The following is a 24,612-nucleotide window of genomic DNA, read 5'->3' as shown; positions in this document are numbered from 1 at the left end:
CGTGGGACAGTGTCCACCAGCCCCAGCCATCCTGTCCCTCTAGGGGGCTGAGGCAGGAGAATCATGAGTTTGAGCCCAGCCTGGGCAATGTGGTGGCTTCACTGGCCTTGTTTCAAAACAGAAGGGCCAGGGCCATGCTGGGTATACAAGCCTGGGAGCAGGATGCTATGGGTCCCCAGCAGCCACCCCTCCATGGGTGCTGAGGGACCAGAGCACCCCGTGCTGGCCAAGGATGGGCTTATTTTAAGGACATGGGAGTGTCTTGTGACATCAGAGACAACATCAGGGCTGGGTGCAGGGCAGCCGGAAGAGGCCCTGGGAAGCCAGCCAGACACCTCCCTGCCCTGCTTCCCCCACTGCAAGCCGCGTCCACTCCGTTCCATACACTGCTGGCCTCTGCAGTGTTCTGCCGTGTGTCTAGCACTCCCACATGGGTGTGGCCGTTCGCTCAGTGACCCCAAGAAAGGTGAGCCTTTCAAGTCCTTCCCTGCTGGGTGGCCTGGCCAGGGTCCACCCCATCCCACTCATGCAGCGCCTACACAGCGGTCAACGAGAGACATAACCTGTGCTGCTAATGGCAGCGAAGACATCAGACAGGCTTGAGTTTCTAAGTGTCTATACTGATCCTCCTCTTCTCTCCTTAATGCATGATTAAATCGCATTTAAATTGCCTTGGGAAGCAGAACTAGAGGAAAGGACCTCGAACTAGCAACACCCATCAGGTGCGTTAGCTGAGTGACAGGGGAGCGGGGAGGTGGTTCCAGCTTCCAGAGGAAGGATATTTAGTATTGTTCACAAACCTCTGAAATCGAGTTGAGATCCACGTGCTGAACTAGTTCATGGCATAACAAAGACCTGTTCTAAGCAAACTGCGTCTGGTAGGATGTTCACTTCACTGCCCGGTTGGGACTGTGAGATTTCCCTGGATAGTGGGGTTTCCCAGAAAGTGGGACATGGACCTCGTTACCTGTCAGATGTGGAGTTTTTAAAACCATTTGGAGTGGGGCATGGTGGTGCACGCCTATAATCCCAGCACTTGGAAGGTTGAGGCAGGGGCATCATTGCGAGTTTGAGACCAGCCTGGGCTACAAAGTAAGCTCAAGGCCAGCCTCAACGGCACAGCAAGACCAAGTCTCAAGAAGGCCAAAAAACCCAGCTTTTTTTATAAACTGCTTTTGGGGCTGTGGATTTAGCTAGGTGGCATAAGTGCCTGCCTGGCAAGCCTGGGGTTGTGCTTTCAATCTGTGGCACCAAAAAAATAAATAGAACTGCTATTGCATGCAACTCCTAACGTCAGCAACGTTCGGGAGTGAAGCAGGCAACGTTCCACATCCCCTACACAGAGCAGCAGGAACCAGTAGGAAGGAGGGTGACCTTGGGGAACAATGCAATTTTTCAAAACTGCTTTTCACTGTTCTCCTGTCTTCCTGTGCTGTCTGGGGCCACTCCCCCGCTCCCGTGTGCTGTGGGAGCTTCCCAGATCACACGCGCGTGCAGAGGAAGAGAGACCGTCCCTGGTGCCGCAGTGGTGTTTGCACATGGTTAGCTTCCTCTTCCTCACCTATGCTCCCTGTCACGAGCTGCTGGTCCTGGGACCTGGGGAGGGAGGTGGTGACCACTGGGAGCCTGAGAGGACTCTGCCTTCAGCCCTGTGAGGGGACCGGAGAGATCAGAAGCGTTTGCGTGGTACTCGCGTGTTTGCGCAGGTCGTCACTTCCCTGGCTGGAGTCCCTAGCTGTCCCTTTGCTGTATTCTCAGTGACCTGCCCTGCCTCTCAGGGTTTGTTCTCTCAGTTGTCCTTGTGTCTTTAAGAGTGCTGTCTCCCGAGAGCTGTTCTGCAGCACCCTCTGTAAGTGATGTGGGTGGCCCTTGCCCTGCTGACCAGGTGCCACGAGACGCTGAACAGCACAAATAGTGCCAATGTGCAGGCACTGCGTGTGGCGCCCCAGTTCCCCATGGGTCCCTTCTCCTGGCTACTTCGCAGCAGCCAGGTTCGCGGTGCCTGCTTCAGCCCCACATCCTGCCCACTGCAGCAGCTCCCCTGACCTTGCTCCTGCCTGGCTGTGCACGGTGTGCCTTCCCCACCCTCCACACACTCAGTGAGGGACAGTGGCTTACTGTCTCCTTTACAGATGAGGACCCAGGGCAGTGCTGAGAACAGGTCCAGGATGATCCACAGGGCCCCAGCCTCACCCAGGCTCTTCCCAGCATCTGGGCTCTTATACTACCCGGGGTGTCGCCTCCCCACACCATGTGTGCCTTTCTGGAGGCCAGACACAGATGTAACCATGGACCAAGTTTATAGAGACAGAAAGAAGGCAGTGTCTTCACGGATCCTGTCCCTGGGTTAGAAGGTGGAGTGCGCATGCTTCACGAGAGCTGTGGTGAGGAGGGGCCAGCCTAGCTTGTCGCTGTTCCCGTGAGGCAATGAGGTTTGCAGAACCCAGGATTTTGCCACTCTCCTCTTTGCCCAGGGACCTGTCGTCTCCACTGGGGAGGTCTGCGTCTGCCCACCTGCACACAGGACATCTGTCCCTATGGCCCAGCCGCAGCAGGGACCAGCACATCCCCAGGAATTGTTAAGGTCGTCCCTGGCCCACTGAGTCATCCTGACAGCAACCCGCCACACACTCCCAGCAGGCCATGTCCCAGTCTAACAGAACCTAGGGACAGCTCTGTCCTGCCTTCACTCCTGCAGGGAGCTGGGCTCTGTGGCTAGAGGCTCCCTGGGCCTGCACCAAGCATTGAGGGCCATTTCAGCTGCAGAAACAGAGCTGAGCCCACGTTCTTCCTGCTGGGCACATGGCTGACGGGGCTGCGGTGGTTCTTGTGGGCCATTGCTGGACTCTGAGGTTTAAGTTCCGGGTTAAGGGGCTTCTTGTGGCGATCCTGCCCTTAGAGCTTGATGCTGGGGACAGAGGGGTGGCTGCGATGCTGGACGGGACCCCTGCCCCAGGTAAGGGCGGAGAGAAGGAAGTGAACCGGAGTTTAGCTGTGCTCTGTGGCTGTGTGCTTAGCACTCAGACTGCCACCTGCTGGCAGGGCGATCCCAGCCGCACACACCCAGCCGCTCCAGCACATGTAATGCTACCGGGTGATCAGGGCTCGGGGACTGTTTTTCTCATCTCTTCCTCCACAACACCTTACACCCCGGCCACCTTGCTGTGGCTCACAGGCCGTCGGTGCTGGGGACAGGCCCATGCTGCCCTCTAGGGGTCACCTGGCTGATCACTCCGACAGGCGCCTGGGTGTCCTTGCTGAGCACGTGAAACCAGCCTGTTCCACTGCTGCCTGCTCCCTAAGCTGTGCTGCCCGTGACAAATGACAGGTTTCTGTCAGTGTCTGGGGAAGGGGCCCTGCAGCCGTCTGCCGTCCCTCACAGACCGTTACCACATTCCTGCCTGGAAGCTGGGGCTCCTCCTGCTGCCTGTGCAGAACCTGGAGCCCCTTCTCCCAGCTCACGTGACCCTGTGCACCATACAGGGGACACAGCCTCCCACCTGACCTCTGTCCTCTTCCCACCTGCTGGCCCCTCACCCCTCCAGCAAAGGATGGAACAGCCTCTGCTTCCTGGACGGAGCACCCTCTTTGCCGCTCTGGCACCAAGCCCTGGCGTTATGTGGGTGGCACTGCCCACCTCCCAGTGTCAGGATTCCCAGGTTGCCTTTGCTGCTTGGCTAGTGGGACAATTCCTGGGGCCTGTAGCTCAGGCCGGGGGATTCAGAGCACCCCTGGGTGGGATGTGGTGGCCCTGCCCAAGGGAGTCCCACCTGAATGTGCAGGAAGGAATGGGTCCGTCAGGCCCCACAGAGACCGTGCAGATATCACATCCTGTCTCTGAGGCGAGTGGCCGTCTCACTGCCACCACTTGCACCCAGCCCAAGAAGGGGAGGGAGCCAGAAGACTTGGCAGTGCCTGGCCCTGCACAGAGAGGGGTCAAGGCGGGGCCCGCCTGCCCGCACTGCAGCCCTACCACCCAGCCTCCCACGTGGGCCTCCTCCATGACAGGGCCTTGTGCCTGTGGCTGCTGAGGCAGCAGCCCCTGCCTCTCCCATCTGGACATCCTGGCTGTTGTGTGCAAGGGATGGGGGGATTCGGTAAATCTACATTTTCAACACATTGGAACGAGAGCCCCGCAGAGTCCTCCCCCATTCACACAGTTGTCCTGTTACAATCCTGTCACCGAGGCAGCTCTGGAGCTGCCTTTTGTGTTTCACAAGGCGTGATCAAAAATACAGTGAATGCCACTGCCCAATGCCATCCACAAGAGTGGGTTCCTAAAACCATGATGCAGTGTCCTCATCCGCCCTGGTCACCAGATCTGGCACTGTGTGTCCTTGGGTTCCTCCCCAAAGTCAAAATGACCATGAAAGGTAAAGGTTTTACATCGATGCAGGACATTGAAGCAGTAATAAAAAGACCCTAGGACAGAGGACTCCAGAGCTGTTTTGTGTTGAGAGGAAAAGGGCCCCGAGAGGGCTCATGGCACGTGTCTCTTGTCACCAGCATGCCTAGCACTCGCCATAGTTTCAATCGCACGCCGCCTGATTGGAGAGTGAGGGGCTCTTTGGCTGCTGTGGAGTCCTGACCGGCTATCAGGGAAGCACAAGGCAGCGTGGTGGCCCTCTGAGCCAGCTCGTCCAGAGAACTTGGCAGATGACAGGGCAAAGGGACACAGTCGGGGGTACAGCAGTGCAAGAGTTTGGGAAGGAATGGGTCTGTCAGGCCCCGAGACCGTGCAGGTATCACATCCTGTCTCTGAGGTGAGTGGCCCTCTCACTGCCACTTGTGCCCAGCCCAAGAAGGGGAGGGAGCCCAGCAGATTTGGCAGTGCCTGGTCCCACACAGAGAGGGGTCATGGTGGGGCCACAGAGGCGGCTCCCCAGCTGGGGTGGAGGGACAGGCTGTCCCCTTCCACAGATGGTCCTGGTGGCCTCTGGCCTGTCAGCTCTGAGTGAGCAGCCTGTGTGCAGGCGTCGAGGTCGTTCTTCACTAGGAGGCTAAGGGTTTCAAGTCACCAGGAGAGGAAAAGCTCTCCAGGAAGGCCTGGACTGGCCTTTGGAAATCTGGGGTCCCTACCAGACCAGACCCCGAGCCCTGTTGTTGCCTCTGTGAAGAGCAAGGTCCTGTGTGGCCCTTCAGGCTCCTGTGTGAAGCTCTGTGGCCCCTGTTCTTTCTCTGTAGTGTCCTCTGGCCCACAGGACAGGAGCTGGAGCCACCCTGGGAGGCCTCCCATGTTCCATGTCTGGGTTTCGGAGCCACTGGGGTACTCACCATTTCTTTGCTGTCATCACAGATGCCAGCCTTGGTAGCAGTCCTGGTAATGACACCGCAGTGCACCTGCGAGGAGGGGGACATAGCCCATCCCCGTCACTGTGCCCTGTGGAAAGCACTCTGCAACCTGGACCTCACCATTGAGTCGCATGTTCATTATGTGATTTCTCCCCCAATTCCTCTTTCTACTCGCCGTGATGAAAGCACGAAGCAGCCCAGTGCCTCCAGGCTCTCTTTTAAAGGAAACCTGTGATGAGGACACCCCAGCTGAAGTGGGGCCACAGGCGGGAAGGACAGCCCATGTGACATCTTCACCTCCTGCAGCTCAGTCTCTCCCCTATTTTCGTGTCCTGGTGCTAGGGATCGAGGCCCTCTTGTGAAGGGTTTTTTCTTGGTCATTTTTCTTAGTCTCATTTGGCTAAAGCTTTTGGGATTTGGGGTTCTTGGTGAAAATCATTCCCTCCTCCAGTATCTAATAACGGTCACTTTAAAGTATTTATTGAAGGTCCCTTCCAGTGTTACCCAGAACTCGATCTTCTGTGGAAAGGAGAGGCTTCCTGCCTTGGGATGTGAGCGGAAAGGGGTGGAGCACACCCAGGGGGCAACATGCTGGGGACGTTGTAGTGTTTACTGCAGGGCACTAGAGCCACCGGACACTTCAGAATGACAGCCCCTTCCCCAACCCAGCTGCCGCCCCTGCCCAGGTGCTGCAGCTGCTTTCCCAGCACGTCTGCACAACCGAGCTCTGTAAGCCCGCCTCGCATCATGACGCGGTACGCGCACGGGTGTGGAGCCGGAGCAAGCACGGCAGGCCTTCACCCCACGGCAACTGTGTCATGAGCTGAAGGCAGTGGGGGCCCCCGCGGCACGGTCCACTCCAGCCGTCCTCAGGCCACTAGGTCTGATGGGGCACACTGGTGTGTGGACAGCCGTCAGTCTTGCAGAGGCCTGTGCTAGTCCATATTAACAGCCTCTCCTTTGTTCTTCTTGAGGTGGCAAACGCAGCTCCTTCCCAACGTGCAAAGCCAAGGCAGCGACCCCAGGACCTCTGCTGGAGATGGAAGCTTGCTGAAAACCCAGACTGTCTCCACGGCTTCCACAGGCGACCCCAAGGAGTGCGCACACCGGCCTGCCCTGAGGTCCCTGCTCGAGACACACCTCCATGGAGACAATCACTGCCGCTCCCCTTCGTCTACTGCAGCAGCCGCGTTCCAGAAGAAAGCATCAAAGTGGTTGTTTTTTTTAAAAGGAAGTTACAGAGCACATGAGAATGCTAGCAGGACCCTACCGGCCAGGAAGCTTCCTCCCCGCCTCTTCAGAGCACCTGTGCCCGCACCATCCCCGGGCAAGGACAAAACCTTGGCCGCCTTTGCCTGCCATGCAGCTGGAGCCAGCAGCCATCATGTCCATCTGTCGTTGGTCAGCCTGTTGGTCACACCCCAGCACAGGAATTTGTGGGAGCGGCCCCTCTGTTTTGTCTTCGTTTTCTCCTTCCTTTCTCCTACTGCTTTTATTTAACAGTGCAGAACTTTGGTCAATCTTTTGTTTGCTTTTTTTTTTTTTAACTTGAATTTTAAAAAAAATTTACACTTTTTAGGTTTAATTTCTTGTTGTATATTTTGCTAGCTCTGAGCTTTTAAATAAAATTTAAAGGTCAGGAAAAGTTTGAAATGAAAACAAATGAAAAGCCTCCTGTTTCTGAGAAATCGCAGCCCGCGAGCGGCTTCTCCGTGATTGCGTCACAGCAGTGTCCTCTGTCCTTGCGAGGACGAGGTGTCCGAGACCGCTCTGTGGGTAGCGACTGGCACTCCCGTTCACTTAGTTTTCCTTGATTTTGTTTCCCTTTTTTAAACAGTAACCTTGACACACACTTCAGACCAGTTTGCAGTGACCTTCAGTTTTGTTCTTTTTCACCCCTTGTTGTAAAAAGCCCAGCACTTGAGTTGTTATTCCTTTCAATGTCCTGTATTTGTATCTGTTTTACTAGGCAGTTAGTGGGATTTTATGCCAGTTGTTGAAATGAGCATCGATGTACCCATTTTTCTAAAGAGCAAGGCGCAGCCCCTGCCCCAAACTGTCTCTAACCTTTGTCATTCCAGTTTGAGTTAATGTGCTGAGCGTTTTTTAAAAGAAGCTTTGTAATAAAACATTTTTAAAAAGAAATGCCCCTTTATTAAGAGTGAAGTTCCTGATGCTGTCTGGTTGCTCAGAGTGAACCTGAGGCCAGTTTGGACCAGCTGGGGCAGTTGGCGCGGGCACCGGTGCCATGAGGTGGCCGGGCCTCCTCTGCCTGGTGGAGACAGGGTATGGGGTGGGAGTGGTTTCCGGGTGAGCCCCTTCCCGAGGTGCCCGTGTTCCTGGCCCTGGGTCCCAGAGTCTCCCTCATGTTACTAAGTGGCCCTTTTATGTCTGTGACTCATTTTACCCTAAGGCTTTGTCATGTGACTCAGCAAGAGATGCACTTCCAACCCTTGGCTTTTGAGTCTTCCACAACAGACTTCTACCCGCAGGCTACGCTGAGCAGCTCTGGTGCCACCGGCCTGGCCTCCCTCCCAGGAACTCCCTTCTCGCTCACCCCGCAGCACAGCTGGGGAACAGCTGGCTGCCACGCTGGTAACAGCCTTCTGCGCTGTGCTTGAAGACTGCCATTAAATCACCCCTCAAATCCTCGTCTCCAGGCTAAGTAATCCCAATTCCTTGAACCTTTCATCATCGGTCCTTTAATCATTTCATTACTGCCCTCTGGAAACGCTCCAATTCTTCATTGAGTCCTAAAATTGAACCGGGGGAAAGTATGTTCAGAGGACCTACTTGTCATAAAGGTTTTGTATTTGGCCTAACCCGAACTTCATCTGAAAATCGCTCACATTTCTTAATGTCTGTCAACAGAGTCTGTCAGGCAGGCTGAGGCGGCCACTGTCCCCATTCGGGGAGTTAACTAGAAAATACAATGAGACAGTGTAGAAGGCAAGAGTGTTACTTTTGGGGGGAAAAGAAAAGGTGGTATTTCTTCTAGGTCTCACAAGTAACTACTAAACACCTGTGTGTTGAAGACACACACGCTGGACGTAAACTAGAAAGAGACAGCTTGGCCAAAGCTCACCCTCCTCCTGCTCCTCCTGCCTCGCACTTCACGGTGCATGAATGAACGAATCAGCAGCACTGGAAACACGAACTGTTCATCCCCTCCATGCCCAGCTGTTCCCTCCATTGTCTTTGTCCCCTCCTGCCTCATTTCTTCCAGAATAAATCTTCCCAAGTGACTGGCATCCTGCACAGGCTCCTTTCTGCTGTCCACCCAACTCCTCTCCAAGGCCTGCGTGCTGGGGACCAAGGGGAGTATCTCAGGCACACGGAACTCCTGGGGCCTCGTTCCCACAGCACACAGAGCTGGGGGCCGTGCCAGGTGGTCCACCTTCTTTCTGGGGGCGCCTTCTCCAGGCCTGGTGCCAGGGTCCCCCTGGTGCCTGTGCAACTCTGCTCCCCCTGGTGCTGCTGCAACTCTGTGAGCTGGGTGGGGCTCTCCTGGCTCCAGCTGCCCTGAGTAGAACTGATTTTCAAACGACTTGGTCAAATAATATGGAAATCCCTAATAAAGGCCACGAGCAGAACAAGACGTGTGTGGCCTTCCTCTTGAGAGTCCTGCAGCAATGCACAGTTTCAGCAGAAACTTCAGTCCCACCTGACAGCAACTGGTTGGTGTGTTTTGCTTACTGTTCCCAGCACAAGACTGATGTGCAGCTTTCTGTGGCATAAAGAACTGCCCGGGGGCAGTGCAGGACACCTGGGGTTTAACGTGAGAGCTTCACTCAGGAGCATTTGAGCTGCTTTGGGGTGCAGACTAAAAGCTACCCCTCGTAACGCTAGAAGGATGTGACTCTAAATGTCGCATAAAAGGAACAAAAGGACAGCGGCTGCCTTTCTTGGCTATCATTCTGAAGCTGTTTTTCTAAACTCCTGTGACTGTGCAATGGAAAACCTTCCACGATCTTCCTCTGCAGCCGGCAGTCGCTCAGGGTAAACACAGGGCAGGCGTGATGCCAGCGTCACTATTTCACATGTGCAGGGCTCTCATGAATTGGTGAAACGTCACACACAGTAGATAACATAAAATTAGTAACTTAGTCGACCTTCAGAACTCAAGTGAACATCAGTTATTTCCCTTTATTGAAGGGAAATGCTAATCACGCATCACCAATGCTATTGAGAGTCAACTAATATTAAAGATGTAATTCACTGCACTGTTACAGAGTGCCAAAGCCCTGCTCAAAGAACTGTAGAAAGTGTTTTCTGGTCATCAAATTGTTCACTGTCTGCTCTTGTGGTACACGCACAGCATCCTTGTCCCTGGGTGGTCATCATGTTAGCAGCAGGTGTCCAGGGGAAAGCCCAGGTTGGAGTTGCAGAGCTTCAGCCACGGTTGAGCCCCTCATGAACCCCCAGAGCCATTTCTTTGGGACAAATGCATGGGTGGTGATGGAAACTGGCCAATGAATAGATTTCCTCATTTTGTAGTTTGTTAGGAAATGTGCTTTTTTGGTCCACTGTAAAAGTATCCTGCTTCCGCATCGCCTGAAGCTGTAGAACATCAAATGTATTTCTTCAGCCCAGAGCAGCAGGTGGTAATCAGGACTAACTAAATCAAGAGGACAGCGTTGGGGCGTTAGTCATCTACCCCGATTTACTTTAATCTCTAATACTGGAGATGTACTGCCAGCTAAATGAATTAGCAGGTTTTATCCCCATTAAATGTGGGAGAAACTGGTAGAGCAGAGGTTTGCAGGGAGGGTACGAGATCACAGCACAGAAATAGAAGGCGTGATCACCTGTCACCCTAACTGTCTCTCCCGCAGGCAGTGCATCAAGTGACCAGGCACCTCTCCACCTTTAACCTGTCTCACATCAGAGCTTGGTGGGGTCGATGAGTTACACTGCAATGGTGTTTCCTTCCATCAGCAAGACGTACGAAGTGACCAGAGAGAATAGGGCCCGCGCACTGGCCTTCCTGTCGTCTTAGGTGCCCACTGCCCCACTGCTCAGTGTGTTGCTGGGTGAAAGGTCATGCTGCACCCTACCTCCCTGTAGCTTCACAGCCTGCCCTGCACACCCAGCCCTGGGGACACTGTACCACCTCACAAAGCAAGGGCAGACCAAGCCCAGAGGAGCCCTGAACACCATCTCACCTAAAGCACCATAGGAGCATCAGGCAGGGGTGGTGCCCTCCACCTCCTCAGGCCTCATGCAGCAGGGTTACTCTTTCCTTGCCACCTGCTCCTTGAGGCTCATGCCATGCATCCAGCCTCCAAAACCTGTCTTCCGTGCCTGCGTCTTCACCCTCAACAAGACACACGTGGCCACTGCAACTCAAATGTGCTTAGCACAATGGTGTCCGTGCTCCCCCTACCCTTTCTCCCTACAGCAGCATGTCAGACTGGACATGAGACCTCTGGCCAGTAGGGACGGGGACCTCAAGTGTCATCAGGAACCCTGGGGTGCAGAGAGGCAGGAGCTGAATGAAAACAGTCCCCACTGAATGTGGTGGCACAGGTGTTTCATCCCAGCTCCCCAGGAGGCTGGAGGAGGATCACAGGTCTGAGGCCAGGCCGGGCAGCTTAGTGAGACACAGTCGCAAAAAAAAGGCCCAGATGCAGCTCAGCAGAGCATCTTCCAGCAAGGCATTGCGCCCATCTCTAATACTGCAAAAATACAAACTGCAAGTGACACTGGTAAGATGTGTTGTCCTTCATGGGGCCTCTCTGCATTTGGGATTAGCTGTGACTTGCATAAAGGAATGCCACAAAATTCTTCCAGCAAAATAACTCCTAATTTCACTCATACATACACACATACACACAGACACACACACACACACACACACACACACACACACACACACACACCATTTAGTCAGTAAGGGCAGGCACCAGGAGAAAGGAAAATCAGCCTGTAAATTTTAACAGCCCACCTTGGGTTGTCAAAGACACAGTGCTGAATACGGCTGGTGAGGACACAGTGCTGATGGTCAGAGCCCACCATGAACCAACGATGGGAGGGAGGCAGCTGCGCCCCCAGATGGGGTGCACAGATAGGGCCGATCCTGCCTGTACACACACCGCCCCCCCTTCCTCAGGCCTGCTGCACAGGGATGGCGGGTGAAAGGTCACGCTCCATCCTCCCCTACAGCTTCACCTCCGGGCTCAAGGGCTGGAAGGCAACCCTGACCAAGTGCACACAATGGGACCAAAACATACAAGGAGTGTTCAACATTTTAGATTTACCATAGTCAAACATACTGCCATGAATCCCTCCAAATTCTCCCCAGAACCCATTTCATTTAAACATTAATCGGATCTCCCAGTCACCCCTCCCTCAAATGACCTGGTGAGCAGAGGCCACAGGCTTCCTCCAGGTCTGCCTTGCGGCTACCCGTGACCATGGCCGCATCTCAGGCAGGTCACTGAAGTGACTCGGGGCTAACATCCACCCCCACTTTGGCACACAGGTGCCGAGGTGGGGCTCCAACTTGTGATCTTCCTGCCTCTGCCCACATTCAAATTTTTTTTTCCTGGTACCAGGGATCAAACTCATGACCTCATGCTTACCAGGCAGGCACCTGAACCTGAGCTAAACCCCCAGTCCCTCAAATACTTTTTTTAAAACTAAAGAGCTTTTAATCAATCATGAAATCAATAAATAAAAAAACACATGAGAAACATAACCCTGGACACAAAACAAGGCACTCCATCTTGGGGTCGGCCCGTCTGAAAGCTTCAATACAGGATTTCCCCAACTGCTCGTGGGGCTGGATTTCACCCCCAGAGCCTGGACCGACTGGGCAGTGGGGGCCTGGCTGAGGTGGCTCTGCTAGTGGGCGCGACCTCAGGGCGCTGTGTCCCCAGCTCGGATTCTCTCGTGGGGCCTGAGGGCCAATGATTAAAGAAGCTAGGGTTTCGCTATTCCACTTTGTTGGCAAAGAGAAACAGATGTTCCTGAGGCGCCTGAGCCTGGCTGCCCCGCCCCGCCCCGCCCCACTGCACTGCTTCCAAGGGCCGGTCGGTGATCAAGCCGTCACTTGGATATCCACGCAGCCTTCTGCCCATTAGATCACAGGTGTTTATTCCCATTCAAAGCTTCACAGACTAAAGGATCCCACTGTATCAGAATCAAGGAGAGGCTGTGTACAGCACTGATTTCTCACGGACAGAGAGGAGACAGCCACCACACACCCCTGCGGGTCTGGATACTTCCCCCCCGCCATGGTGGTGATAGACAGAGCTGCTCAGTCCACATGGCGGCTGGTGTCCCCGCACCCCCAAAGCCCCAAGACCCCAGGGGACCTGGGACAGCATGGTGGCAGTTCGAGGGCTCTGGGAGGAAGGGCGCCCCTCCCACATGGGGGCTGGAAGGGTATATAGCCAGAGGCTCAAAGACACCCACGCCAAGGCACCAAGGTGTAAGGCTCTCAGTGGAAACGCAGTGAGGGTGGGTCGGCTCAGCTCCAGGCAGGAATCTCCGTGCAGGGCCAGGCACAGGTGCACCAGAGAGAGCCCCTGCCCCGCCCTGCACTCCCACTGGAGCCTCAGGCTCCCACGACCCCCAAGGCAAGCAAGTCACTTGTACTTGTAGAAGCCTTCCCCGGACTTCTTGCCCATCTTCTTCTCCCCAACCAGCTTGCTCAGGGAAGGGCTGGGCTGGAACAGCGGGTTCTTCGAATCCATCTCATGCCACCCTAGGGAAAGGGGGTGAAGTACAGGGCTTGTTCTGGCTGTGGGTCTCCCAGGGCATCCACCGAGGCTGCAGGACCCATGCCAGGGGCTGTGCAGGGAGCCTGCTCGACGGCTGGGGTCTGCTGTGCTCTGACAGCACAAGTCCAAGTCACCACAGAATCTGTACATGCCCGAGTCAGTGCAGCTCAGCTGCCGCAGGGCACAGGCAAACAATGCTGCCACTCCAAAGCCCCATGCACCACCAGGACGACCCTCTCTACCCACACAGCCAGACTGGGAGCAGTGAACCACATTCTCTCGTGGTGCTTCAGTGCTGTGCTGTCTTAGTTTTGCAGGACTGGGGGTTGAACCCTGGGCTTTCACACTGTGCTCCATCTCCAGCCCTTCTAAGATCTTTTGAGACAGGATCTTGCTAAGTCATGAAGTTGCCTAAATTGGACTTGAACTTGCAATTCTCCTACCTCAATCATCCTCCTGAGCACTGGGATTACAAATGTATGTCCCTACAGCTGGCTAGCAATCCCGTGTGTGTGTGTGTGTGTGTGTGTGTGTATGTACATATGTGTATTTCTTCAATACCCAGGATTGAACCCAGGTCCATCACAATATGGTATATCATGAGCCCTTAATTCAATTTTTTACTTTGAGACAAGGTTTTGCTAAGTCGGACTTGGAACTTGCAATCCTCCTACCTCGGCCTCCCAGGGTGCTGGGATTACCAGCTTCACAATTACTTTTATCCTGTGTTCAAAGACACTATACTAATGGAATCTATTTTTAAATGATTGTCTGCCTGAATCAATGGAGCTACAGACATCAGCTGGTGACAGAATACCCAGTGTACCTCAGTTACTTCCTGACCCTTACTCTGTGCTATGCAGAGAGGATGCTGGGGAAGGGTGCACGGGGCCCTGTGTGCTGTTCCCCACTTCCTCTGACCCCATGTGTGCTGCAGAAAGGAATCTGAACAGTACCGAAGGCTTCCTGCTCCTGTCCCCTGGAACCCAGGACCCGGGACCCAGAACTCAGATCTCTTGCCTGGTGCTGGGGTTGCACATGGCTTGACCCCATGGGCTCAAGTGCTGTAGGCTTGCTCCCTGGTGTCCAGTGCAGCCTGGTGAAGCCACTGGGCCACTGGGTCCCCATCTCCAGTCACAGATCACAGATCAGCTGTCTCAGGTGTTGGCTGCATCATCTGGGACATCTGTCCCTCAAGAACATGGTAAAGCAAGGTGCCTGGCACCGCGCACCCCACATCCCACAGCCGGCAACACAGCCTTCCCCATGCCATGCTGTGACACATCTCAGAAGCAGGAGCCACATGAGCCTCTCCTGTCCTGCGGATCATGTGTGTGGTCCCCCAGCCACCCCTCTTTTCTTTATACAGAACCATCCCTGGTTCTCTGTCCTAACACCCAGAATGCACCAAGCCGCTGGTGAGGGGCCCTGGAAGCTGGGATGGTGCTGGTTCCTACCATCTAGGATGAATTTCGTGGTATCCAGCCCAACGTAGTCCAAGAGCTCGAAAGGCCCCATGGGGTAGCCGGCACCCAGCTTCATGGCCACATCGATGTCCTCCTTGGACGCATCACCTGAGGAGAAGGGCACCCCTGCATCACAGTGAAGCTCCCAAGTCCCCCTCTCCGGAGAGGCCCAGAACCAGGAGAACCCCAGACGCTTGCTCAGCCTGTCTGGAGAGCTGCTCCCCAAAGATATGCCCAGTGCCTCCTGCACCCGGACTTGCAGGGAGGGCAAGGGCTCTGTGGCTTTTCAGGGGAAACAGCCCAGCTCCGTCCCCAGGGGCTGGGGCTCCAGCTCAGCTGCGCATCATCTGATGCTGAGCAGTAAGAAAGAAAGAGCAAGTTGGGGGACAGGAGGGAAAAACCAACAGAGCAAGCAAGCTGCTTAAAGAGAGCCCAAAGCCAACTGAGCGTGGCCACTGCCAAGACAAGGGCCAGGTGTGTTTCCTCGGGACCACCCAGCAGAACTCCCAAGCCCACGCCTTTCTCTGCAGCCAGAAACTGGAAGGACTGCAGTGGCAGCATCTCAAATTCTGTTTCAAAACACAGAGAAGCAGTCAGTCACAGCAAAGCCAAATAAACTCAGACCTGCGTGCACAAGGAACAATAAGTACTCAGACCCCCCCAGAGACCACCTTGTGAGCACACATGACACTAAGTGATGCTGGGGAGACCAGGGCACCCGGGGAAAACAAGCTGTGGTCCGTGGGGGTGTCTAAGAGGCGAAGCACATGTGGGTGCAGGGCCATCAGAAAGCCAAGGGCTTGCCGAGATGCGCCTCCTCTGACAGCCGTGCACCCAGTGGCCAGGGCTCAGTACGAGACAGAAAAGCCAGCACTGCAGCTGCCCATGTGGTGGACACAGGGCTGAAACACACAGAACCACCACAGCCATGCTGAAGGGGAGGACGTGGCAGGAGAAAGCCACTGGTGTGTGTGGCTCTGCAGCACAGTGGTTCCACGCAGGACTCCACGCCTGAGCTTCTGGGGCTCTGCAGCCCCCTTGGGACATAGGAGTGACTGCTGGGCACACCCTGTGCCTGGAGCGTGGGCCTGAGTCCTCCACGCTAAGCCTTTCTCTTCCCCCAGCCACTGCTTGGGGTCCCAGGTCACAATTCCAAGTCATAGCCTGACACTCATCTCGGGGCCCACACACACACATACACACACGCAGACCACACAGCAGGATGTGGGTGCTGAGCTCGATGGCTCCATGGAGACACAGGGACCCATTGCAAATGACCAGAACAGCTCCACAAAGTTGGTGCAATCCTGAAACTTCTGTCCTGAGTGATAGGAGTGAACACACACATACACACATGCACACGCACACCTGTGCATTTCACACTCCACCTAAGCACGCCATCCTAGACACCGAAGAACAGCTTCCCAGTGCACCGTACGACCAGCCATACTGGCCAGAATAGGAAGCCGCTTCCTCCTCCGGCTCCCAGTGCCACCTGCCAGCTGCTTGGGGCACTGCCAGGAGAACCCCACCCGGGCTTTACTGAGCAGTGGCTGGGCCTGGGCGGTGCACACTCGGACTTACTGCCCCCACCCATGGCACAGCTCTGGAACTCACAGTGAGGTGTTTTCTGCATGGTGAGGGAGGCTGGGCCCATCCTGTGACATGGCTGGCTTTCTCTGCCCCCTTGACAACCCAGACCCAGCGGGGCTGAGGGCAATACCTCGCTCGTACAGCCGGACAGCCTCCAGGAGGTAGGGCACCAGCAGCCTGTTCACAATGAAGCCAGGCGTGTCCTGCAGCAGGTGGTGGAGGAGACACAGCAAGTGGCTGTCAGTGTGGGCCACCACTGCTCTGCAGTGCTCACACTCAGGAGCCATGGAGGCATTTTATCCTCTCCACTTGGCCAAGGCCCACCCTGGAGCCTGATGGATGCCTTGCCAGTCCCCCAAAGAGTGCTTTCCCCAGACCACTGTGGGAACAGAAGAGGAGCAGACCTCAGCACCCCTACACAGTCCACCCATGCAGAGGCCACTGCAGTGCAGGCCCTGTGACAACTCAACTGCACCCTGTGCAGTCAGCAGCCACCTCAGCTAAGTCCCTGCCCTCAGCCCATGAGCAAGGCACGGGTCCATGGGGAGTGCACAGCGCCAAGGGCAGTCGCTGGCTTGTCACTTCCCATCTCTGCAGAGCTGATGTAGCCTCTTCTGACAAAGGCTCCATCTGCCTGAGGTGGGTGCACATCGGGCCTGGCCCTGCAAGGAGAGGCCTGGGCCCTATACCTTACTCCCCCGCATCCCCTAGCTCCGCAGGCTGGCCACAGCACAGGGTGGAGACGGAAGGAACCTGCCAGGGCCCTGGATTCCATGGCTCTGCTCCAACTGTGACCCCCGAGCCCACCACCAGGGGTGCACCAAATCGGCCCAGGGCTGGTCTAGTTCACTTAGTAACCTCCAGAGGGAAGCGGAGGATGTGAGTAGGAGGCAAACACATGACTGTGCCTATGCATGCCTTCGTCTCCACCAGCTGCCACATCAGCACAGGTGACAGAGCTGCTCACCCTAGGCCGATCTCAAGGCATCGTGGCCCTGCCGCCACACTGGCTGAACTGCCACTGAGAGGGGTGACTGCACCCACAGATGGGCATGTGGCCCTTACCCACAAGGCTGCACGCTCTGGTATTGCTCAGTCATGAGCTCCAACGACTGACCCATGGGGGCCTGGGCTGTCCCACCTGGTGAGGTCTGGAGTCCCTGAGACCACAGAGCACCCCTCCCTACCACACTAGGTGGCCCACAGGACAGAAAGTGCCCACCCTCCCTCCTGGAGCCATGGCTAAGCACTCAGACCCCCCACACCCCATGACTCCCCAATGAGCGCCCCAGGCTCTACCTTGCAGGACACAGGGTGCTTTCCCAGGTTTCTACTGAAGTCCATTAGAGACTCAAACGTCTTCTGGCTCGTCATGGGTGTCTTGATGACCTGGGGACGCACAGCAGAGTCAGGGCCAGAGCACTAGAGCTGACTACAACGTGTCCTGAGCAAACGTTGGCCCAACAGCTCCTCGCAGCAGCTGAGCTCTCAGGCCAAAACAGACGCTGCCCAGGTGCCCTCCTCTGGACAGTGACCTGCTGCTGTGCACACACAATCAAGGTTTCAGGCTTGGGGGCAACAGGTTGCTTCTGCAGATCCCAGCTGTATCGTGTACTTCAGGAAATCTGAAGGGTGAGGACACATGACCCACCCACCCTGGGCACCAGTGTTTGCGACACTGCCTTCCCTTCTTGTCTTGGAGGGTGAATGAGCTCTGCCACTGCATTGTCCCATACACGTCACCCTGGATCACTGACACTCTAAGGAGATAGCTCAGGTCACACCACAGGAGCTGGCAGACAGGGCATTTCTTGCTGGCCTCCTGGTGAGGTCAACACCTGGCACGGGCAGCTCTCAGGGACTTTCCCAGAATGCACCTGTCAGGATCAGATCTGACTGAGGGCCCAGACGAAGGTAAACGTGCATGCATGCACTCACATGTTCGCATACTGGAATGTAAACTTATGCCTGCCAGAGTCATGATGGGCTCTACTTCCACCTCCACCCTCGAGTGTAACCCACACCTCGCCCCTGCCTGAGGCGCTACCGCACTGCCTTGGTGTCCCTGCAGACCCAGCAGCTGTGTAACACGCATGGGCCCCACCCCAGCCCCACAGTCACAGGGAGCTGACCTGACCTGACACGGAGAAAGAAGCAAGCCAAGCTGGGGACAAGGAGCAGGACCTGTGCGGAGGGCTGAGCAGGGACAAAGCAGTTGGCTGTGACAGCAGATGCGGGTGTTCATTTACTCAGCAGCAGCCACAGCTCGCGAGTCGCCGCGGCTCCGGGTCCCCAGCGAGCGGTGTGGCAGGAGAGGCACAAGCGCAGGGCGGCCCCACTGACCTCCACCAGCTTCATCACTGGCACGGGGTTGAAGAAGTGGAGGCCGGCGAAGCGGTCCTGCCGGGTGGTGGCGTTGGCTATGCTGGTGATCTGCAGGGACGACGTGTTGCTGGCGAAGATGGTGTCTCTGCAGAGAGACAGGCGCTGAGCCCTGGCCCCGCTGGCCACTGGCCCCACAGCCACTGCGAGGCAGCAGAGCAGAGTTGGGCTCAGCTCTCGTCACGGTCTGCCCCTGCGCCATGCATGGCCTGCAGAGGCACAGCTCGCCACCTTCCCTAAACCTGCGGACCTGGCCCCATCTACGCAGGGCAGCCTAGGTTCAGGGCATGGGAGGGAAAAGGCTATGTCATGACGCTCAGCCACAGAGCAAAGCTGCGGGAGGCCAGACGCGCAGTGGGACCTCAGATTGCAATCCAACACCACGAACCAAGCCAGCGCTCCGGCCCCCAGCGGAAAACACCAAGTCCTGGTCCCAGGAGAAAACTCCTTCCACAGTCCACGCAAAAGAAAAGGCAAACAGGAGTCACTGCCAGCACCCGCTAAGGGGGCAGCTCCAGGACACATATGACCTGTCAAGCACTCTGCTTACAAAGAGCTGAAGGCACAGTGCCATAGCCCCAGAGTGGACCAGTGACACACTCACTGCTCAAGCCTGTCCTGACCTGCACCAAGGCGATCTTCTGAGACCTCAGCATGTGGTTCCACAGGCCTAAGCCAGGCAAGATGGCTGGGTGCTCCTGCAATGCCACCTGGTGGCCCGGAACACACATACCAGCCTGTGCCCACCCTGCTTCCCCCAGCAGCAGGAGAGGGCCCTGACTGACCACCTTCTTTCTCAGGGTTCCTGTTTTCTTAAGGGCAGGGCAATGGGCAGCAGAGAGGCCAGCAGGGCAGGGCAGAGTGCTTCTGTGCCTGGCTCCAGGGAGCCACCCCTAAAGCAGAGAGCACACAGGCTCAGGGATGGACACACCACCTGCAGCGCGGGGCCAGCGGGGGCCAGCTGTGAGGTGGCCAGGTCACCTGCATGTCTTCCCCGGGGACCTGCTCTGCCACTGTGACAGGGACTGGTGTGTATGCACTGTGAACACGGGCGCCTACCCTGCAACAGCACACACGCCACTGTCCTAACACCCAATCTCGCCCTTCTTTGCCTGCTCTGTCACTCAGGTCCCCAACTAGACCTTCATCCTAGAGGCAGCAAAGGAAACAGCACAGCACAGCAAGGTGACACCAGCCCCAGCCCGCCCTGCCAGCCTGAGTGGGGATGTGAGGACAGCAGAGAAGTGGGACCCACTGCGGCCCCCGGCAGGGGCTGCACCACTGGCCACCCTTCCTGTACACTGCGGGACCCACCCAGAAGCCTCAGCAGGAGAGGGCCTAGCAGCAGACTGGCTCCAAAAAGCCCGGCACTCTGGTGTGGTGGCACACACCCGTAGTCCCAGTCACCCTGGAGGCTGAGGCAAAAGGCTTGATGGCCCACGAAGCTATGACCTGCCTGGGCACAAGGGAAACACTGGTGCCCAGGGGAGACACCGTGGACTCAGCCAGTGTTCCACAGGGGTGCTGAGCTAAAACGCCAAGGGACAGTCCAGGGCGGCATGGCCAGCAGCAAGGCCACATCTTGGCCCTTCTACTCTCAAGCTGCTCTGCTTTCCCAAAACTCCGGTGACAAAGCCTGCATGACCCCAATCCCCAACAGGCGCTCGGGAAGCTGAGCCGATGCTGGCGGCACCGACTCCACTGACACCACTCACCACTCCATGGGCAGCACAGATGGCCCACCGATGCCCAGGCTGGCCAGGCCCTGCCCAAGGCCACTGGGAGTGGCCACGACCAGCATTCAGGAACCTGCCAGAGTCTCAGGTCCTGGGTTGGTGCTGAATCCTCAGGGACACCAACCTGGATCCAATGCCAGTCCCAACAGTGTCCCTGCCTGTCAGGCCTCTCTGCCACCTGTCACTGCACACTCATCTGCAGAGTGACACTTGGGCGACAGGATTAGGGGCTCTTTTTTGCTGGGCAGGGCCTCATGGCCACCACTCCCATGGCTGAGGGCTGACTTTCCCGAAGGGTGACACCGAGCATCCCTCTACGCAGTCATTCCCAGGTGACTCAGTCCCTCTTGCCAAAACCCTTCTGACAACCTGGTCTGCCTGATACAGGTGACATGACTATACAGGTAACAGGAGCATGAATCTATGTGTCCCATGTCACAACTGCCCAGAGCTGAAGCACACGCTGATAAAGGCTCTGGACTCAGAGGTGAGATGCAGGCAGCCTGGGCATTCTAAGGCCACCACAGCCAGGTCGGCCCCACAGTAAGGCTCCAAGATGGTTCTGCTGGAGCGGAGAACACACTGGCCAGACAGCCCAGAGCGCCCTCCACTTCTTCCATGTATGGGGACAGGGAGGGATCACTAGGCAGCCCATGTCCAGGAGGGTCAGGGAGCACGTACTCGGCTGCGAACTTGTCCAGCCTCTGGAAGAACTCCTTCTTCACCTTCAGGTTCTCCACGATGGCCTCCACCACCAGGTCGGTGCTGTGTACCACAGCCGCAGCATCTGTGCTGGACGAGATGCTGCTCAGGGTCTTTGCCACGAACTCATCTGCAGCCTGGGGCGGTGGGAGAAGGGAACAGCGGTCACTGTCAGCATTAGCGTCAGCAAAGGCCCTGTAGTAGGGTGGAGACCTGGCACACACGACTAGGGCTCCCGGGATCACACCCCTGCCTGCTACTCAGTGGCGGCGGCGGTGGCAGCATCTCTATGCGCCCTAGACACTTGCTGCCCCGTTGGAGTGGCCACCGCCTAAGGTTTGTATCTGGATGTCCCCCAAGCCTCACGCGCTCACAGGGCTTTCTCAGAGGCAGCTGGACCGAGCATGTGACGCACTGGTGTGCAGCTGGGGTGAAGCGTGTGAGCACCACCCCGGCCAGGGGTGGGCAGTCACAGACAACAAATGACACAGATGGGCTTTTACTGGCTGCTCTGGCTGTCTCGCTCCACCACAAACAACTGCCCCCAGCCAAGTGCAACCGCCTTGGAGTCAGCTAATGATGGCCTGAAAACTCTACAAACGGTAAGACAAATAAACCTCTCCTCCATTAACTCTGGGTGTCAAGTATTTTGTCTCAGCTACAAGAAAAGTAACCAAGACCCATCCATCTGCAGAGCTGTGTGTTCATGGCACCAATCGGCCCGATGGACAAGGTAAGGGCAAAACACACAGTGCCAGTTTAAACTAGAAACTTTCTTTCAGTAAAAGGCACACTGCCATGACTCCCCCTCACAATCCTCGTCCTGGCGTCTAACACCCTCATCCCACTGTCCTTGCCACTTTCTGCAGCAGCTCTGGAGTCCCTTCCCCAGTGTCTTTAGTTGTACTATCCTGGCTGCCTTGATGTCCTGAACTGATTCAGAACACTGACCTTTCACGGTCATTTTGACTTTGAGGAAGAGCCAGACATTGCCTGGTACCAGATCCGGTGAATGAAGATGCACCCTGGTGTTTCCCCGAGCCTGCCCTGCCCCTTCCTTTGGATGGCACTGGCAGCAGCCTTCACAGTATTTTTGATCTCGCCTTGGAAAGACACTCAGGAAAGGACTTGCAGAGCTGCTTCAAGAAGTGGAAGGACGATGAGTGTTCAAAGCGAGGACTGTGAGGGAGCTCATGGTGTGGGTCTTCTCTTCTGATCAATCACCCTGCTTCTGCTCCCAGAAGTGGGGTGCCTCGCCCTGGGTGGAACCCCTTCATCACAGGGCAGGATCAGATACTGCCTGGACACCCAAAGTTCCTATCTAAATACCATGTTCATCTTATCACTGTTTTCACCTTGCAAATGATGCCAGTCTCTTCCTTTGTCTCCCTGTCCTCCCTTCTGGCAAGTCAGTGTCCCGACCTTGAGCTCAGTGCTCTTCTGGAATGGGCTCGGCGCCTGCAGAAACTTTCTCCTCGACCTCAAGTCCTTTACTTCAGTTTCCTAATCACCCTGACTTCAGTGACACTGTTACTGCATCAGTCTACAGTCACACGGAAATGAGTTTCCAGAAACGTGAACACACACACACAGGCGCACACATGGCCGGCAGCCCACACACTGGCCGCAGGGACATCAGATGGGGGACCGACCTTGGGGTTCTCTGCAAACTTCTTCTTTGCCACCTTCCTTAGGCTGTCCTCAATCCCCTTTCTGGACTTGGCCAGGATGTCCTCCGTTTGGTCCACCAATACCACAGTGTGGCCAGTGGCTGCAGCAACCTAGAGCAAAAGAAAAACCAAAGAATTTCTTTTAATAGCCAGTTTCCAGAAGCACAGCAGCCCTACAGCTAGCCCTATTGCTCGGGGACAACTGGGCTGACACCTACCACCTCAGGCCACCTGACTTGGAGCACAGTTCCAGCTCAAAGTGTGGTAACGTGACCCTGGGAGCTGGCCACACCTCCTGCCTATGAAGCACAGCAGCAAGGCAGGCAGCTGGTGTCCACCATCCCACTGTGCCACACACCACACGCCATATGCCACTGTTTGTAGAGCTATGCAGCTGACCACCTAGATCACCTCCCAGGCAGCTCCAAGTCCCACTCCGGCACCTACCCCTTCTCAGTCCCTGGAGGTGTTGAGAATCAAGTACTCATGGCACAGGAGGCGCACAACTGGGGCAACAGGGGTGACGGGGTGGGGGAGAAGAAAAGATGGGCTCTGGCAAGCCAGGCAGAAGCAGTGGCACTAGTGAACGGTCCAGAAAGCTGCTTTCCAAATCATTGCAAGCACACCTGACCTGCTCGCTGAGAGCAGCCCTCACGCTGGCCTGGCTGCTTTGTTTTATAAACCTTGTCTTTCCTATTGCTAGGTCAAAACACCTGGCATCTACAACTCGGAGGAGGAGGGATTAATTCTGGCACATGGTTTCAGTCCCTGGCTAGCTCCAAAGCAGACACAGAATAGCAGAGGAGCCCAGAGGAGAAGGTGCTCCCCAACAGTGAGCACCACCCCGAGGCCCCAGCACCTTGCAGCAGTTGGCTGTAAACTCTCAGAGAGCGAACAAACGCACCAGACAGTATCCAAGCCCATTGCCCTCCCCATGCCTGAGACTGGAGTCACTTCAGAACTGAACCTCACAAACCTGGGAGTAAATCCAGTCCAGAGAGGGAACACCATCAACTAGTCAGGGAGGACAAAAGGAATGTGCACATTTACAAAACCCTAAAACTCGCCCAGAAAAAGGCACAGCCAGATAGCACTTTCCACCTCAGTGGGGACTTTCTTCTGCTCCTCGTCTGTCCTCTGATAACAGCCAGCCCACGCACGCCCCAGGACAATTCACCAGCTACCATTACACCTGCAATGTGTCAGTCACCAGAGAGGACAGAGACAGACAGGATGTGATCTCTACACGCTGAGGCTGCAAGCCTCAGGCCCCTGGCCTTAAATCCTGGAAAGGTCATCATCACACGTGTTGCATCTTCAGTCAACAATGAGATGTCCTCCCAGGAGGAGCAGTGACCTCTCCTGGCACAGACACTGCATTTGAACAACTCACAGCCCACACCATTCACGATATTCTTTATATCAGTTACAGGATCATGCATCCCACTGAGGAAAGCAAAACAGAAATTTAAAGATTTCCTACAGAACTTTTGGAGCTGCTAAATAAGCTGGAAGAGCCTAGCGTGAAAGCACCTTGAGCTCATCAACCTTGCTGGTCCTAGAGCAGCAAAGCCCGGAGCACAGTGTTCTGTTCCTGTGTCTGGAGACAGGCTGGCTGCATCTCCAGCTGCAGCCTCTGAGCTCAGTGTGAGGTTCACCTTCTGAAAGTGCCACCCATGCACCGTCCCCACTGGCACTCAGCTTGCAGGGCCCCAACAGTCAAAATTGTGCCTCCCAGGGCTGCACTCCTTTTCCATCCCACTGCTCTCCTTCTCGATGCTCTGCGTGGAAAATCAGCTGACTCACAGCTGCAGCCACCCTCCCGCCTAGGGCAGACGAGGTGGCTCATTGTTGGGTTCCAGTTATTGCTCTCAAACAACACCTCAGGTCTTTGGGGTGACACAGTCATTGCTCACAGCGGTCAAGTGTGTTGGTTTAAAGCTAAGGCAAAGGAAATGTGCTTCTTGGCTCCAAGCCACTGCGATGGAGAACACCAGCTGGATGGAGAAAGCCTGAAGACGCTTGGGTAAAACCTGTGAAACTT

The 24,612-nt window shown here is 55.9% G+C and overlaps 2 protein-coding genes across 11 annotated transcripts in view; one reads left to right on the top strand and one right to left on the bottom strand.

Moving 5' to 3' along the window:
- Lef1 (lymphoid enhancer binding factor 1) overlaps positions 1–7,437 on the top strand; it is a 93,484-nt gene extending 86,047 nt beyond the window's left edge. For all 10 annotated transcript variants that reach the window (XM_003467993.5, XM_013150600.3, XM_023564340.2 and 7 more), the window contains one exon: positions 6,267–7,437. In XM_003467993.5, coding sequence (XP_003468041.1) covers positions 6,267–6,346 — 80 coding nt within the window. In that variant the 3' untranslated portion in view covers positions 6,347–7,437. The remainder of the gene's footprint in view (positions 1–6,266) is intronic.
- A 4,927-nt stretch (positions 7,438–12,364) lies between these two features.
- Positions 12,365–24,612, bottom strand: part of Hadh (hydroxyacyl-CoA dehydrogenase) — a 33,357-nt gene continuing 21,109 nt past the window's right edge. The window contains exons 2-8 of the mRNA XM_003467990.5: positions 22,551–22,679; positions 20,878–21,035; positions 18,422–18,548; positions 17,378–17,467; positions 16,209–16,281; positions 14,477–14,593; positions 12,365–13,003 (exon numbers count right to left, since the gene is read on the bottom strand). Coding sequence (XP_003468038.1) covers positions 12,885–13,003; positions 14,477–14,593; positions 16,209–16,281; positions 17,378–17,467; positions 18,422–18,548; positions 20,878–21,035; positions 22,551–22,679 — 813 coding nt within the window. The 3' untranslated portion in view covers positions 12,365–12,884. The remainder of the gene's footprint in view (positions 13,004–14,476; positions 14,594–16,208; positions 16,282–17,377; positions 17,468–18,421; positions 18,549–20,877; positions 21,036–22,550; positions 22,680–24,612) is intronic.

The sequence above is a fragment of the Cavia porcellus genome, unplaced genomic scaffold, assembly GCF_034190915.1.
Source record: "Cavia porcellus strain 051 isolate PalLab524CR breed Dunkin Hartley unplaced genomic scaffold, mCavPor4.1 scaffold_14, whole genome shotgun sequence".
NCBI classification, from domain to species: Eukaryota; Metazoa; Chordata; class Mammalia; order Rodentia; family Caviidae; genus Cavia; species Cavia porcellus.
This window is presented reverse-complemented; position numbering and strand designations above follow the sequence as displayed.